The sequence below is a fragment of the Zychaea mexicana genome, assembly GCF_025766255.1.
Source record: "Zychaea mexicana strain RSA 1403 chromosome Unknown BDB00scaffold_86, whole genome shotgun sequence".
Lineage (NCBI taxonomy): Eukaryota > Fungi > Mucoromycota > Mucoromycetes > Mucorales > Lichtheimiaceae > Zychaea > Zychaea mexicana.
In genome coordinates, this window is record NW_026516749.1 from 95,830 (window position 1) to 113,133 (window position 17,304).

General features: G+C 43.9%; 6 protein-coding genes across 6 annotated transcripts; 5 read left to right on the plus strand and 1 right to left on the minus strand.

The window, feature by feature from the left end:
• Nucleotides 1-235: 235 nt before the first annotated feature.
• On the plus strand, nt 236-1,662 carry BDB00DRAFT_876283 (uncharacterized protein; the record flags this gene model as incomplete). Its single annotated transcript, XM_053127462.1, has 5 exons — nt 236-445; nt 523-970; nt 1,073-1,124; nt 1,170-1,383; nt 1,423-1,662. The coding sequence occupies 5 exons, from the start codon at nt 236-238 to the stop codon at nt 1,660-1,662; spliced, it is 1,164 nt and encodes a 387-aa protein (XP_052975784.1).
• A 3,363-nt stretch (nt 1,663-5,025) lies between these two features.
• BDB00DRAFT_747560 (uncharacterized protein) lies at nt 5,026-5,229 on the plus strand (the record flags this gene model as incomplete). Its single annotated transcript, XM_053118565.1, has 1 exon — nt 5,026-5,229. A coding segment is annotated over one exon (204 nt), but the record flags the coding sequence as incomplete, so codon positions are not given.
• Nucleotides 5,230-10,043: 4,814 nt separating this feature from the next.
• On the plus strand, nt 10,044-10,542 carry BDB00DRAFT_980950 (uncharacterized protein; the record flags this gene model as incomplete). The annotated part of the gene is made up of 2 exons (XM_053129977.1): nt 10,044-10,083; nt 10,169-10,542. A coding segment is annotated over exon 2 (228 nt), but the record flags the coding sequence as incomplete, so codon positions are not given.
• Nucleotides 10,543-14,288: 3,746 nt separating this feature from the next.
• BDB00DRAFT_876286 (uncharacterized protein) lies at nt 14,289-14,966 on the plus strand (the record flags this gene model as incomplete). The annotated part of the gene is made up of 1 exon (XM_053127463.1): nt 14,289-14,966. The coding sequence occupies one exon, from the start codon at nt 14,289-14,291 to the stop codon at nt 14,964-14,966; it is 678 nt and encodes a 225-aa protein (XP_052975787.1).
• Nucleotides 14,967-15,020: 54 nt separating this feature from the next.
• On the plus strand, nt 15,021-15,403 carry BDB00DRAFT_876287 (uncharacterized protein; the record flags this gene model as incomplete). Its single annotated transcript, XM_053127464.1, has 2 exons — nt 15,021-15,038; nt 15,185-15,403. 2 exons carry the CDS (start codon nt 15,021-15,023, stop codon nt 15,401-15,403), a joined length of 237 nt encoding a protein of 78 aa, XP_052975788.1.
• Nucleotides 15,404-15,796: 393 nt separating this feature from the next.
• On the minus strand, nt 15,797-16,365 carry BDB00DRAFT_791033 (uncharacterized protein; the record flags this gene model as incomplete). Its single annotated transcript, XM_053121013.1, has 2 exons — nt 15,797-16,044; nt 16,107-16,365. 2 exons carry the CDS (start codon nt 16,363-16,365, stop codon nt 15,797-15,799), a joined length of 507 nt encoding a protein of 168 aa, XP_052975789.1.
• Nucleotides 16,366-17,304: the final 939 nt, after the last annotated feature.

Genomic DNA, 17,304 nt, shown 5'->3' on the forward strand with positions numbered 1-17,304 from the left:
TCACGATCAAGCAATGACTGCTCACAGTTTATAGAATTGCCACGGCGATTACTTAGTAGGTGGAGTATACCTAGTATACCCAGGTATACCCCAGGTATACTCAAAATTTTTTATTTGATATTTAGATAGAAAAACCGTCCAGGAACACGATTTATTATGTGGAAAACTCCGACCTAATTAATAGGTTGTGGAGATATAAGCCATTTCATTCAGGTTTCTCCGCTAATTTTTAAAAATGCCTGAAACGCCCTCAGGCAACAATTCGGACAACCCTACACCATTGCTCGACCCTCGCCTCTCATGGGCTCAAGTAGCCCAAAAGAAGCGGGTGTCTCTTCTCCACAACTCCTATTCCGTCTCTCAAGATACATCACGCCAACAGCAGACGGTCATCTACTCTCACGTCTGGCGCGTGGGCCGATCGCCAAACGCTGTCTTCTTCGATGTTAGTTCTCGTCCCGGCAAAGTCACTGACATTCTCAAACTTTGACTGAACAATACGCACACATCAATGGCGTCCAGCACCACACCGAAGGTCCTCGCGTCATTCTCGAAGTTTACTTCCAGCAACCAGACGACTACCGTCGTGCTCTCGAACAAGGCCTGGAATTCCCAAAGCAAACGTTTATCCACGGCACCCCTGGCCTCTACCCTACCACCCAAATCAAGAAAATCTGCCTGACACGCCTACCTTTCCTGAGTCCCGAGGCCCTAGTGCAAGGTCTTCAAACGACCATGGCCATGTACGGCCGTGTCATGGACGTAGGTGTCTACCGCGACCAAACAACCAATCTCTTCATGGGAAACGGTTTTGCAGTGATTGATCAACAGCTGCTGGAACGCGAACAAGCGTTCACCACTTTGGACCACCATATCCCCTGGTGCGGGGATGAAAACAACCTCGTTTACGGCACATTTTCTGAAATGAAACCACACTGCTCCCGATGTCACTCTGCTTCTCACGTCGTTCGTGAATGCCTGCTGCGCCGCAGCAACCAATGAGAGTGCTGGTCCTGTGGCAAAAAAGGCCACTTGTCCTATCACTGCCCCGACAAACATGCATATGTGTCAGGCAAACAACCAGGCACTCGCCGCAAAACCAACCCACAATCAGAGAACGAACAGTAAGCTTCCTCTTCTCCCAACCGCAAACGAAACCGCAACAAAAGATCGGACGCGCCTCCGGCGACGCCACCCGCACGCGCACCACCAGCATCTGACGTTTCCACACCATCGTTGGAACCAGACGTTAGCAATGGCATTCAAGAGCCAAACCCTGGGACCTCTGATGCCGACGTCTTGATGGACACGTCCATGGAACTCGAGGCGTCCATGGATGAAGCACTTTCCGAGCTCCTCGATGATACCACCCGTTCGAAACTGGTCACACCTAAGATACAACAATAAGTCTCGACCATTCAGCTCCATCGCGAATGGTTCCGCAAATTACCAATGTCTGAGGACGCCATGCTCATCTTTGAGCAATCCGAAGTCTCCGCTGATGAAGAAAAGTTGCTCGCTACACTCCTCCTCTCCAAGCTGACTCAGATGGCTCAATCTGATAGCTGCGCAGCTGATCACTTACTAACGATCGAACGCTCGGGTTACATCCGCTTTCAGAGCGTACATGCCCGGACCGAGACAACCGAAGCTGGATTATAACTAATCCTTTGACTCACATCACTAAATACTCAATCATGATATCTTTAAAAACAAACAATATTAACGTCCTTACACTCAACTGTAATGGACTCACAAAAACCAACAACTCACAAGCCCGCTCCTCTCTCATCCGCTTTCTACGGCGGCAATCAGCTCATATCATTGCGTTACAAGAAACGCACGCCACCACCACCAAACTTCGCGAAACATTCCACAAACAATTCTACGCGACTTCCTCTATTTGGACCATGCACTGCGGCATTGTCTCGCTTTCACCCGATATCACTCTCACTGAAATACCATTATCGATTGGTCCCCGGGCCCAACTCGTTCGACTTCAACACGATCACAACGCCTTTGAAGCATTCTTCTTGCTCAACATATACGCCCCGGCAACAACTGCTCAGCAACGCCGCTACTTTTTCAACACACTCCAGTCAGCACTCACCACTCTCAGCACCACCACATACTTCACCGACCGCCTCATCATTGCAGGCGACTTTAACTACAGCACCAGTCGACCACAACTTCATCTCAACGCTCCTTCGTCATGGTTTGCTTGGCTCGAGGACTGCTTTATCGACTGCATCAAGTCCGATCCCACACTAGCACCTCTCCCCACGTTTCGTAGGGGGACCGTATCATCAGCCATCGACTACCTGTACGCAGCAAACTCCTTCCGTAATTCGCTGCGCTCCCGTGAAGTCACCATCTTGGACCGATCATGCTTTGCTATCAACTACCATCTGTCTAGGCCCGCCCCAATCTGGAAAGGGCTACTGGCGAGGTAACCCGCTGATCCTTCGTGACCATGTCTTCCAGCAACAACTTGCGACAGCACTATCCGACCACTTCCCTCGTCTGCAAACCTTCCCATCCGCTCAAAGCAAATGGGAGGCGCTCAAGCTGGTTCTACAACACCAAATGAAGTCCTACTCCCGCAAGAAGTCCAACTGGCGAAAAGCCGAGTTGGCCAAGCTCCAATCCCGCCGCAATGCTTTCCTTCGATCCAACCCACCAATGGGCATCCGCAACTGGCGCCTGCCCGCGATGGAAAAACAGATCTCCATGCTATAAGAAGAACTCACAGATATCGACGCATTACGCTCCGGCCAACGATGGCGCGAACAAGGGGAGGTCTCAGCTAGCTACCTGAAACGTACCATCACGCAACGACAGCAAGCCCGCAACATCACGTCATTGCAACATCCACACACCGGCGTACTTTGTACCCAGACAGCCGATCTTCAAGACGCTGCACGAAGCTTTTACCAAGACCTTTATACCCCGGACGTCATCAATCAAGAAAGCGTCGGATTAATGCTTGCTGCCATCCCCAACACTGCCAAGCTCTCCGCCGCCTCCCAAGACGCTTTAACCGCTGAATTTGACATTGAGGACCTACAAATGAACGCCCAACGCACATCTAAACATAGCAGTCCAGGACCGGATGGGCTACCCTATAGTGTGTGGTACCTAGTATTTAAACATCCTCTTTATGAATCACTAGCCAAAGAAGTCTTCCGGGATGCTCTCACCCATGCTCGCTACCCTAGTTCCTGGACAGCCACCAGCATGTGCCTGCTCCCGAAAAAGGGGGACTTAACGACTTTGAAAAACTGGCGACCAATCGCTTTGATCAACTGCGACGCCAAAATCTTCACCTGGATCCTCAACCGCCGCATGCTCGCTGCCGCCAAAGATGTCATCACGCCTTTTCAAAGCGGCTTCATGCCCAATCGCTTCATCGCCAACAATGGACTCTTGACGCGCCTGGTCATGGAACAAGCTCAAATCGATGACAGCTCCGGTCTTTGCTTAGCCTTAGATGCCGAAAAAGGTTTCGATAGAGTCAATCTTACTTACCTAACCCGAGTACTCGATACTTTTGGCTTTCCTCCTAGGATTACGCATAGCATCATTGAACTTTTCTCAACGACTAGCATCCATCTGAATATCAACGGCCACATCGCAAGTCCCATCCAGCAAAATCGTGGTTTACGACAAGGGGATCCGCTCTCGCCAACATTATTCAATATTGCCCTCGAGCCACTTTTACGCGCGATTATAGCCGACGAGCAGTTCCAAGGAATCACGCCATGGCACTACTCTAGGGCCACCTCAACTCTATTAGCTCCTTTGAAAGTACTGGCATATGCCGATGATGTCATGGTATTCTTGAATAATCAAACTGATCTGACTCGCCTTTTTGCTCACCTCGACTGCTATCAGCAAGCGTCCAACGCCAAACTCAACAGACACAAGACGCAAGCTATCTGCCTATCTGGTGCACCGCTGCCAGCTTGGACCTCAGCACTGGCAGCTCACGGCATCCCACAACCACATGATCGCACTAGCAACGAAGCAGTAAGCTACCTGGGATTCCCTTTGGCCTCCTCTCAAGCACAGCTTGATCGGTTCCTGGAACAGCTCCTACACAACATCCAAAAAGGCTGTGATGCACATTCACACCGGCAACTCTCGGTTCGTGGCTGCGCCACCATCGCCAACTCACTCATCTTAGCAACCCTTTGGCATGTCCTTCGCCTGACACTGACCACCACCAAGTTTCTCAGTCGCATCACGTCCATTATCAGCCACTTTGTCAACCACCGGATGTTCCTACCGATCGCTTTTGCTACTCTTCGACAACCCCGCAAACATGGTGGTCTCGGCATTCTTGATCCACATACGCAGCAACACGTCCTTCAGCTTCGTTGGATCGAGCCTTTGGTGCAACTTTCACCACATCCGCCCTATCACATTGCCTGTCTGTCCGAGCACTTGCTCAAATGCAGCCGTTTCCCAACAGTCGATTTGCCTGCTCTGTTGTTTTGTCCATCAGCCCGTAAAGACATCCGCACAAGCACAATGTCCATCACCAAATTGATCTTCCGTGCCTTTGACAGCATGCCCATAGACTGGACTCAGACCAACCTCTCTGCCACTACGTGTCTCGAATTACCCTTCAACGCAGCTTGGGAACCAATCCCTGGGACCCGTCTACCTCATCAACCTGGCTTCAAACACATTCTCGTGAAGAACCTCTATATACTCGACCCTGCTCTTAGATACCTCCGACTTCGCCGCTGTGACGATGGTACGCCCTCCCGCTACTTACTTGCCAAGCTACGACAACATTTGCATCACCACCGCCTCCGTCTCCGACCTTTCTTTCGTCGACTGACCGAACCAACACATGAAGCCGACACTGCAACACACTCGCCAACATCTTCAACCAGCAGTGCAGACTTCACGGCTCTTTCCTACCACTTCTGCAACAGAATGGCAACAGCAGGCTGGACCACACAGGGTTTCCGCAACCTCCTCACTCCAGCCACATCACCCGACGTCAACATTGCGTGGTCCAACTTCTGGCAGATCCCAACAGAACACCAAGGCCGCAACATTTGGTACCGCCTACTTCACAACCACCTACCGACAGCCTCGAGAGTCCACCGCATAGCACCAGCTTTTCTTCCCTCACCAAGCTGTCGCTTGTGCCTTGCGCCCATCGAAGATACTAATCACTTCCTGTATTATTGCCTGAAAAAAGAACTAGTGTGGCGACTGGCTTGGGCACCGTTTCACTATGCCGATCCACACCTACCGGCTATCGCACATGCGATGAAGACTGCTATCTTCGCACGCCGCTCTTGCTCCCAACCCAAAACCGCTCTTCTCTGCATCGCCATCATTCAAGCGATCTGGTCAGCACATTAGTCTTTCATATTCGACGACCATCCTTTCATTCCACAGGTAGTAGCTGCTCATACCACTGCCATCTATCACCGCACATATAAATAGTTTTCTCTTTCCATCACTTCTCTGTTCCTCATTTTCTCATACATGTATTCACACCCAATAGTCAGTCACTCCTCTGGACACTCTGTTGGAAATAAAATTTTGCCTCCAGGCCATAAAAAAAACAAAAAAAAAAAATATAAGCCATTTACTATTGAGCACAGGGTAATCCCTAGTAAGTATGCCCAGTATACCCAGGTATACCCCAGGTATACTCAAAATCTTTATTTGATATTTGGATAGCAAAACGGTCCAGGAACACAATTTATTACAGGATTTTTCATCTCCTAGCGGACGTTTGAACTTTTATTTAGGCAGAGTGGACATGAATGTTAATCTGAGTGGACATGAATGAAAATCGAACTGGACATGAATGAAAATTGATCTGGACATGAATGAAAATCGAGCTGGACATGAATGAAAATCGATCTAGACATGAATAAAAATCGAGCTGGACATGAATGAAAATCGAGCTGGACATGAATAAAGATTGATCTGGACATGAATAAGGATCGACCTGGACATGAATTAAAATCAATCTGGACATGAGTAAAATCAATCTGGACAAGATAATAATCAATCTGTACATTAATGAAAATCAATCTGGACATGAATTAAAATCAATCTGGACATGAGTAAAATCAATCTGGATAAGATAATAATCAATCTGTACATTAATGAAAATCAATCTGGACAAGAATAATAATCAATCTGGACAAGATAATAATCAATCTATACATTAATGAAAATCAATCTGGACAAGAATAATAATCAATCCAAACACAAATAATAGACAACCTGGACATAATAACAGTCAGCCTGGACATAGTTTTAGTCAACTAAGACTTCAAAAAAGTTGAAGAAGTAGATAATATATTAAGTGTAGCAGAGTAGATCAGCAGAATTTGTAAGTACTTAAGATTTTCAAATCAAGTCAAGACATAATAAAAGTTAAGCAGTACAAAGCCAAAGTCAAGTAAGATATAGTATGGCTGTTTCACTCGTGATAGGAAGCTTTCAGGCTAACGTACAGGAAATGGCAAGAGTGCGTTAGAGACTCACTGTGTGCACAAGCCTACTATTTTGCTGTGGGAACAGGGTCTGAACGTTAAATTGGAGGGGGGTGGCTGAGGTAGGTGGAAAGTGTGGGGTTTGTTAGCGGAAGCAGGGAGGAAAAAACAACAACAACCAAAGATCCGTTTTTTTTTTCTCATTACCATTCGCCTTGCAAATCAACAGCTGCGACGCACACTTGTAAATGGCTCCTACTCTCTTCACGATGAATAGAAGAAAAAAGAAAACAAAACGGCACAATCCACAGATTTCTTGAAAAACGAAATGAAGGTAATTGTTTTCTTAAAAAAAGCACGTGCTCAAGATTTGTAAGGAGTAGACCGCCGTTACTGCTTAAAAAACGCCGGGTAAGTGAACAAGGGAAGGAAAAGGTTATCGGTTGTGCTTGGGGTATAGCTTTAGTGGACATATGCTCATTCAGAATTACTGTTTCTTTCTCTTTTTCTCTGTATATACTTGATGCACCATCTTGCACCATTCCAACTTAAAACTTACGTGTGTAATACAACATCGTCTTCGACTTGCATAATCGATTCGTACTCACAACAACAACGACGCAACAATCTTTTTCTCCATTACTCAAACACAATTATATACAACATGACGCTGATCCGCCATTGGCTTGTAAAACATACAACCTGACGCGATTACTTTGCTCCTTTTGCATATACCAACATTAACATCGCCGGTCTTGATGGATAAATGAGCTGTAGATAGCTGGAAGGATAACTGACGGGTTTCTTTCCTTTTGTGTTGATGTGGATTGGATGAAATTAAAGTATGATGACCGTTATATAAGAAAGATAACAAAGAAGGTTTTACAAGAGTTATACAAGTGCGAAGGATGTTGTTTCGTGGATACGGATGGTTATTGTAATTTTTGACATTGCGTGGCAGAGCGTTTGGTGCCATTCACAGTCTCGCGTTTGTGAGCCCATTTGTATCCACACAATTCCGAGATGCGATCCTTGAAGATCTGCTATTGAGCAGCAGGAACGCACACGATTTCATCAGGAATGAGTGCAAGAACGCCAGGTACAGTCGAGTGAGAGAGAGCGTTGCGAATGTTGTCAAGGGTAGTAACTTGTCGCTTGTTCATAGTTGTTGTAATAGCAAAGAAACTTCCTCCTTCAAAACAACATACGCCTTTTCTTTTCTGTCCCTGCCATATAATCATCGCCGTTCCCAACCATATCTATAGGTTCTAAGAAGCACTTGTAATGACATTCAATCCCATCTTACACCCGTAATGCAGACAACTGAGATATGATGACGGCATAATGTATGATCTTTTACTTTTTTTTAGCAACCATAGCATCTGCAATAACAATAATAAAATCTACATTCCATCCATCAATATATATAACTACTTTATCAATCAGGACCAGCAATGTTGTTGGTATATGCAAAAGGAAAAAGGTAATCGTCGTTGCCATCGTGTGTGTGCAAGTACAATGAATTGCAGAGGAGGATTATTCCTGTGGTGGTTTGTATGCATCATAAGAAATATAATTATTATCGCATTAATGTATGTACACACAGTAGAAAAAGAGGTGACCATCATTATGATGATGATGATGATGATGTGCGTGTGCATACAAGTATGAAAACAAATGACCGGCGTCATAGTCGTCATCATGTAATGTGGGTGTAGATGATAGTAAAAGGAAATCGTGTCAGGTTGTAAGTTTACTTAGAGCCTAAGCTTCCACGTCGAAGCCATCATTTGTCCCTTCTTTATCTTTATTCCTTTAAACTTAGTTGTACACAATGTGTATCCTGATCCATAAAAATTTATCTTTTCAACCTATTGCCTCCAATAAACACTGGTAGCGCGATAAGCAGCACCAAATAATCATTCTGGATTATGTATAATTATCGGAATCTGGTGGTGCTATTTGCTGAAAAGAGAGGATGATTGTAGAATACGGGTGCCGATCGTTTACTGAGCGAATAATGTGGTGGTCGTATTGGCGGAAAGTTAATGGTTAGTGACATCGTGTCTGTCTTGATGGCGCAATCTATGTAGGCACTAGTGAATAAGAAGCAATATCGTAGTGAGTGCTGTTCTTGAGTATACAACCTTCCCAACAATGATCAGTCTTTTATATATCCAACATTGCAGATAGTAGTCATCTGGCTGTATTCCCTTTGTTTCCACGTGCGTTTGGTAAGCACACAACAAACACGCTCCCAATCCAGCAGTCTAGCTGTCTCTATCGTTCTATCGCCTCGCAAAGCGACTGTGGGTACATCCGTCAATCCCATTTTCTGAGTGAAGATTGTGCATGCAAAGCAAGAAGTACCACTATATTAAATAAAGACCGACAATACTCTAAGAACTTCGTTTTTTTAAAGCAAGAGCTACGTTTGCGACTTTTTACGGGCCAGTCCTGACGCTCCACAGTACTATACCATATGTCAATCTTGACTCGCCATCTACCATAACAAACTGCTGATTTTGATGCTCCATTAGCTACGGCTAGCTGTGGCCCATTGTCAAAAAGTTACTTTGAATTGTAGACCTGTGATGCTAATCCTTCTGTTACTGTACAAAACACAAGGCCGTTCTTTTCCTGTACTTGTTGCTGCTAACTCTTTTCCTTTTGGCGCTTCATCCCCTTTCTTATTGAGCTACATATTAGTTTCGCGTAGCTGACGTCTTGTGAGTAAAAAAAGGAAGGAAGAAAGAACTATCTGAGCAATCATTGGTTAATCGGCAATGTAAACAAAAAAAGCGTTGTACTACACGTTCACTGTGCGTATGCAGTCCTAATGGATAAGGGATGTGGTTGTGCTTGAATACACCTCTTTACCTCTATCTCCTCGTATAACCAGTATGTATATCGTCGCCCGGACGTATTATTGATAGTGAGGATCGATGTTCTTGGCTGAAACTGACCTCGGTATAAGCTACGATAGCACTCAGTACATATGCAACGCATAATATTACTAACTGAATCTTGGAATATGTGCGTAAGAGAAGTACTATTGTGTGAAAGTCTATCTGTAGCTTCCCTTAAGCTGCGCTGCAGGTGATTATCTTGCATTCTGTTATGTAACATATGAAAGCCAAAATGCCAGTTGTCGTCTGCACTACACAAAGATACAAATTACAAGAACCTGTGAGGTCCAAAAAGGTGCAAATGGTGGTCTGAGATTTGAAGTCTACCAAAAAAAAATGTTTCACAATCTTCCGTAATTAATTTTTAGCAAACAAATACTAAATATAAAGGCAAATATATGAATATAAGAGAAGCTTGTACCCCAATCCGTTTTATCAACTTCAAGTTATACACCATGGAATCCAGTCGCGCTACTAACAACTACGAGCAAGACAATGAGAGCAATCTCATAAGAAACTTTAGCAATGTCAGCCTGACTGAAACAGCTGCTATCAGTATGTACATTGTTTCATCAGTTGATTTATTTTAACATTATGCACTTCATATTTGACTCAATGCATCGATGTTATGGTAAATCATAAAGATGACGATGCTCACCATGACTAAGGTGCAAACACTATGGGTGAGAATGAGGATGGTATGTTTGGATTTTAAACTACTTGCATCTTGTAATATAAATCTGAATGGCGTTAACTTGAGGTACCTATAAGTTTCTGTGGAAGACATCGACGTGGACACCCCCTCAAACCAGACCAGGGATGTCTAGCCAAGTGGCAGTCGGAAGGCTACTTCCGTCAAAAGACGGAAGTATAACAAGATAACCGATGCTCAGCTCCAGCACTTGCTGTCTCTGTCTTTAGACAGGGGCATGTCATCCAAGAAACTGGGCACGCGTTTGAATGTGCCAGAAGGCAGCATACGCACTATCACTGCGCACTACAACAAGGGCCAGCTGCAACGCAAGCAAAGAGGCCGCAAGACTGTAACGGTCCTTACACAGGACCACTACAAGTACCTCCGAGCGCTTATAGATGGCAACCCCGATGCCACGGTATCCTACCTCGTCGATGCCATTAAGCGACACTTTGTCGACAAAGTAGCACCATGGACTTTGCTCAGGTACTTGCGCAAGAACTTGCGCATTACTATGCAAAAGTTCAAATCGTTTCCAGAGGCAACTAGTGACAGCGGAACTGGGTCGGTTGGAGCAATTTGTGAGGAAATGTCGATTCGAGATGTAGTAGACCCTTTGCGCAACTGCATCTTCATTGGTGAAGCGGCATTTTTCATCCGTGCAAGAAGGATGTACCCGATGAAAGAGAAGGAACAGGAGCGGATGATGACGAATAACGGTGATTGCCTCCCCGCCTTCTGCTTACTTGCTGCTGTCTCAGCAAAGGGTCTCTTAGCCATAGAGAAACATGTGACGAATGGCAAAACGACTACTCAACACGTCGTCTCCTTCCTTGAGAAGGTTTTCGACTGGCTTGACGAAAAACGTCAGCTCAACCGCGTTCTAGTTTTCGATGCGGTTTCAGATGACTTCAAGACCTTGATAACCACGAAGGTGATGGAGCGAAACCACCGCGTGTTTTTTCTTACTTGTTGTTCATCATCGATGAACCCGGTGGACGACATGTTCGACACTGCGCAAAGAGATTGCCCGCGTCAAGGTCTTGATGAGCTAAACGATATGGATACTGCTTCGGAACGACTCAGTAACGTACTTCGTGGACTGTCAGCTGAAGATATAAAAGCAACCATCGGCTACACGTACAGGATGTTGAGTGCAAACGAAGAAACCACTTAAAAATTTTCTTCTCTGCAACTTTTTACTTTCCCCCTTGATTCTTTTTACCCATTTCATTCCATACTATCAATCCTTTTTTCTCACCTGCTTCTTTTTGCTTTTGCATGAACTTGCTCGATCAACCCTAGCTTCTCTATTATAGTAGTTGAAGTATCAAAAAGGCTGCAAGACTATATGACATGTCGGTAATGGGTAAAAACTAAGCAGGTATCTTTTCAAGTTCTTAGGGGAAGGGGTATCAGGAAGAAAAAAGGTGCTCGCTGTTTCGGCATGACCACAGTCTATACTCCTTAGGGTGACTATGAGCAGCTGTACGCTGCTTCTACGCGTAACTTACTTGATCCATATAATCGTTTACTCGAACTACGCAATGTGCAACGCATAAGAGCGAACCATCTCGTCGTATGCTATTGCTGTATAACAGAAGCTGGCTCAAATGTAAGCACCGTTCCACAGGAGTGCGCTCTACAGTATAGAGCATAGTACAGTGATGCGGCAATCACAAAAAACAAACTGTATTGGCTTATTGCATAATGGTTGCCATGGCAATTAAAAACGTTGCAGTCAGATGCGCGAACCAACTCAATAAGGAATCTTATACTCTGTATATAGCGCCTAAAAAGTAGTAGGGCAGTGAGAGTATGTATATGAAGTGCGTGCTGTGTTCTAGCATTGGTGAGTTGTGGTTGTCGTCCAGTTGTAAACCACATGCTGATCAGAGGTTGGCGTTAAATACATGGCATAAAATGTTTGGGTAGTTCTATATAGCAATGACAGGTCTGATGTATCGAGTTCTTATTCTCATTCCTTTGCTATGTGGAAGGTATGACAGATAACATGGAGTACATTAGGCACACGACACTTGAAAAATAGATTCTTCGTAAGCAGCAGCGATCATTAATAATAGTCATAATCAAGATAGGATTCTCATTGGAAGCAAAAGTCTATAATCTCAGGATTGATAATTTAACAATCCAAAGGCGATAGTTCTTAATCCTAAGGACAGAAATATTATCAAAAAGGGTGATTCCATAAATCAGATTGCTTTGCCTTTTGTTGCTTAAATCTTTCAATTTTCCATGGTCACTTTACGTATCCAAAAGGATGTGTAATGCTCTCAGGAGCTATCAAAGGTACTTGAAATTCACAAAATGTAACGATAGGCGACAAATAGTGCAGGCGCAAACAGGCGTAATTATGAATGCAGTATTACAGGCGAAAAATATCACGTTTAGACAAATATGTTGGCTGCAGCAATATTTGCTTTGCAGTTGGTCTAGTAATTTTTATTGGGTAGTACACGTATACAAAGGTAAGGGGATGGAGAGAATTCTTTTAAAAGCTAGATTACTATCATCACATTTCTCTTAATTTTGAACTATGTCTTCAAGAATTGTTCCCACCATCACTACGTCTTTCTCAGGTGGAGATGCTGTTGTTCCAAGTATTGATTTTTGTACGCAGAAACAGCGAGACAAATTTATCAATCTGTATTTCTATAGAAGCAACGATAGGACGTGGGAACAAGCAGCCCGGGCTTCTGGAATATCAGATGATACTGCTGCTCAAATAATGAGAGAATTCAACGAGCAGTTGGACCATTATATCCGTGTTATGGATGCAATGAGTGAAGCTCGTGGTGATGAACCTGGTTAGTATTTTGGTGCATTTATAGCTTGTGTAGCAGACCAAAACGCTCATATATGGTAAAATTTGCTAGTACTCTTGTGAATTCGAGTAAATGATATCATAAAGAAGTCATATCCGGTTTTTTTAAGAGTGGCTCGACTGCAATAGTTAAATTTCAACTACCTCGACGTTAGCCTAGTATACAGAAGCATCTATAAAAAACCCATTTCTACTTACACACTTAGCAACTACAAACTGATACGTGTCTATTCAATCATCTGGACCGGGTCCTTTGTTTACAAACATCCCAAATGCTGAGACACATGTATTTATTATCCTCCACCTTTTTTAAACTTTTTCATACTCCATATACTTCATGCATATAGCAAGCTATGATATAGTTTAAAAACGAAGGTTGAATGGTGATATACTGTAGTAGGTGATATTGACTACTTAAAATTTCGAATTTGATGGGTTCTATCTCTAAACGCAGCTGTCGATCTGACAACAGATGGCACATGTTAATCCTTTATTTGCTGCTGTTATGGGTTTTGTTTACTTATGTTTTCTTTATTAAGTACTTGGATCTTATTTGCTTACAAACATGACGGTAATGTATTGGCCTAGGTTTAGAGGTGACACTTCCCCTTTTTTGGTGTGGTCGCTTCTAATTCTAAATGCAAACCAGGTTGTAATATGTGGGGTCCCGTAGAACAACACATGATTTGTGGATCGATTGCTTAATTGAAACCTTTCTCCTATTTCAGAAACTATAGCATTCTCTCTCGCTTTATACTCCCTCTGAACCCTTGACCTGAACATGAACAGCTCTCCACATAAGTCAAAAACCCGTGCTTCTCGTTCATTGCATATACCTGCTTCTCGTTCATCGCACAGAGTGCAAAAGAGAAGTAAAGCACGCTCCACGAAAGTGGACGTCCCCACCATTATTAAGGGGATAAACGAGCTGAGCGTGTCTGAAACGCATAGTGACAATAATACATCTGGTTAGTATGTCAAAACCATCTACTTTTGGCTATTCTAACCTTAAAATATAGAGAATGACGAAGATATTGCATCAAATCTTGTATGGAAGAGGAGCCAAGTAGATGGCTACTAGATACAAACGCACCAGAGCCGGGTAAGTCTGTTTTAATTGTTTCTTATTTTTCGACTACTAAATTATATGATATCTAGATTCAGGCGAGGTTGTGCTTTTCGTTAATGATCAGAATGCGATGATAATATTAGCGAGCAATCCGCTGATGAAATGGAAGTGGATACTGAAAACACAACCTTGTCCACTTTGAAGTCTCTTTTACCATTTATCACTTTTCGACCGCCCTCAACTGAGGATGATATATCAGCAACACAAGCGCACCAACAGCCAGTGAGCCCGTCCCATGCAAGAAAACTCGCTTGGTCAAAAAACGCCAGAGATACACAAAGAAGGAGATATTACTAGCTGTGAACCAGGTGCTAAACGGGGAATGTCGCTATCGCGAGTTGGGCGTTTGTATGGCATGCCCAAATCAACTGTTGGTGGGTACGTGCAAAAATACAATACTGGTGAACTTACATTTTCTGCAGACGATGCAAGGCCAGTAAGGCGGTCAGTCATTACCGATGCGGGCCATATATTTTTGAAAGATTTTGTAACCACCAACAACACGGCCACACTTGAGCAAATGCGCACGGCGTACCAAAAGAAGCATGATGTCATTCTTTCTTCAGCCACCATCTACCGACATCTTCTACGCAAATGCAGTTTGACTCTGAAACAGGCACAGCGCTATCCAGTAGCGCGCACAAGCACAGAGACCAAGGAAAAGTGGGAAAACTATATGCTTGAACACATACAAGATGGTAAACTTGACTACTTGTCGAACTGTGTTTTCATCGATGAAGCGTCCTTTACTGGTACGATGACAAGAAACTCAGCTTGGTCGATTCGTGGCACAGCTGCATATGTCAACGTTCCGGCAATGCGGACTGCATCGAAAATCTTGCTCGCAGCCATCGGCCATACTGGCCTTGTCGAGGCTACCATTAGAACAGCAAAGGAGGAACAAAGGCAGTAGATTTTCTGGCTTTCCTCGGAAGTGTGATGGATAATCTTGACAAGGAAGAAAACCATGGGTATTACCTTGTCTGTGATAATGCGCCAATCCATACACCGGCATATATCACGCAAGCAGTAGAAGAGCGCGGATACCACCTTGTCTTCCTTCCCCCCTACTCTCCCTTTCTAAACCCAATCGAAGAGTTCTTTTCAAAGGTAAAAAACCTTTACAAACAGGCGATCATCAAGGATGACGCCGAAAATGACGCACCAGCAGAAGGCCAGACTACAGAAGATCAGCCAACAGAAGATCAGCCAACAGAAGAGAAAACTCCGGATTGGAAGAAACGTCTGATCAATGCAATCGGCCGCGTCCCAGTGAAAGATTATATTGCATGGATCACGCACTCCACCACTTTCTTTCCCCGTTGCCTTGCAAAAGAAGACAACCTTTAATTAAATACCTCATTTCCTGAGCTTCTCTTTTATTATCTCTCTATATGCCCTTTTCTTCTCGTAATTCTATTTCCTCTTATCCATCTTCATCTCTTTTCTACTTTTCCATCATGCTCATCACGCCCTTGTCGCGGAACTCTCGAAACAAGGAACATGTAGGCGCAGAACCTGAAACGCCAGCAGCTCAACTTATACAGGTGACTGTCGCACATTTATAATCCAATTTTTTTGAATGTTTATCTTCTTCTGTTAGAGTAATCCAGTGCGTTCGGGAGAGATATGGTTCTTGTTGTTTGTACAGCAGCAGCAGGAGAAAGAGAAACAGAAACGACGCTTTGCTTTGACGAGATAGGTGTTTTTATACAATTATAGAGTAGCCCAATAAAGAAACGCCTAAAGAACTCTATAGTACACACTCCTCTGTGCATGTGTCCTTGTCGCAGGTCTTCTGTTTCTAACTTCTGACACTACTCTTCCGTGTGGTCCCAACGAAGACCAAGGAATAACTCTGTACTTCAGCACTGTTATCTCCTCCTTCGCCACTGCTTCTTTGTCCTTCTCTACTACTTCTTTGTCCTTTGTTAATGCTGCATCCACTAAATGCGTGCTTGCAACGGGAACTTCTTCACAGATGTTGGGGGCTACAGAGAATATCAGAAAACATAGAGCATTATAAAATTGGCCAGTATATCAATCATAGTACCAGTTTCCAAAGTTAGGCTCCGTATCGCTTCAGTTACAAGGGCAATTGGACTAGGAGCTCGGTCTTCATCGTTAAGAGCGGTGGATGTTTTGGCTTGTTGCTTAGCGATATATTTTTTCAAGGACTTCAGTCCACGTGCAGCTTCTTCGATTTGCTCCTTAGTCGGCCTCGGTTTTGTCACAGATCCTTTCCTTGCCGAAGCCTTTCTCTTTTGCTGTTGCTGCTGTTTTGGAGATGATTGCTTCTTGACCTTTGCCATTATAGAGCACGGATGGACTTTGGGAGAAAGAGGCAAACAAAAATTTTATCGGAAATCACATGCATATAAAAGCTGTAATACGCAGGCATCCTTTTCCTTTTACTATCATCTACACCCACATTACATGATGACGACTATGACGCCGGTCATTTGTTTTCATACTTGTATGCACACGCACATCATCATCATCATCATCATAATGATGGTCACCTCTTTTTTTACTGTGTGTACATACATTAATGCGATAATAATTATATTTCTTATGATGCATACAAACCACCACAGGAATAATCCTCCTCTGCAATTCACTGTACTTGCACACACACGATGGCAACGACGATTACCTTTTTCCTTTTGCATATACCAACAACATTGCCGGTCCTGATTGATAAAGTAGTTATATATATTGATGGATGGAATGTGATTATATTATTGTTATTGCAGATGTTATGGTTGCTAAAAAAAAGTAAAAGATCATACATTATGCCGTCATCATATCTCAGTTGTCTGCATTACGGGTGTAAGATGGGATTGAATGTCATTACAAGTGCTTCTTAGAACCTATAGATATGGTTGGGAACGGCGATGATTATATGGCAGGGACAGAAAAGAAAAGGCGTATGTTGTTTTGAAGGAGGAAGTTTCTTTGCTATTACAACAACTATGAACAAGCGACAAGTTACTACCCTTGACAACATTCGCAACGCTCTCTCTCACTCGACTGTACCTGGCGTTCTTGCACTCATTCCTGATGAAATCGTGTGCGTTCCTGCTGCTCAATGGCAGATCTTCAAGGATCGCATCTCGGAATTGTGTGGATACAAATGGGCTCACAAACGCGAGACTGTGAATGGCACCAGACGCTCTGCCACGCAATGTCAAAAATTACAATAACCATCCGTATCCACGAAACAACATCCTTCGCACTTGTATAACTCT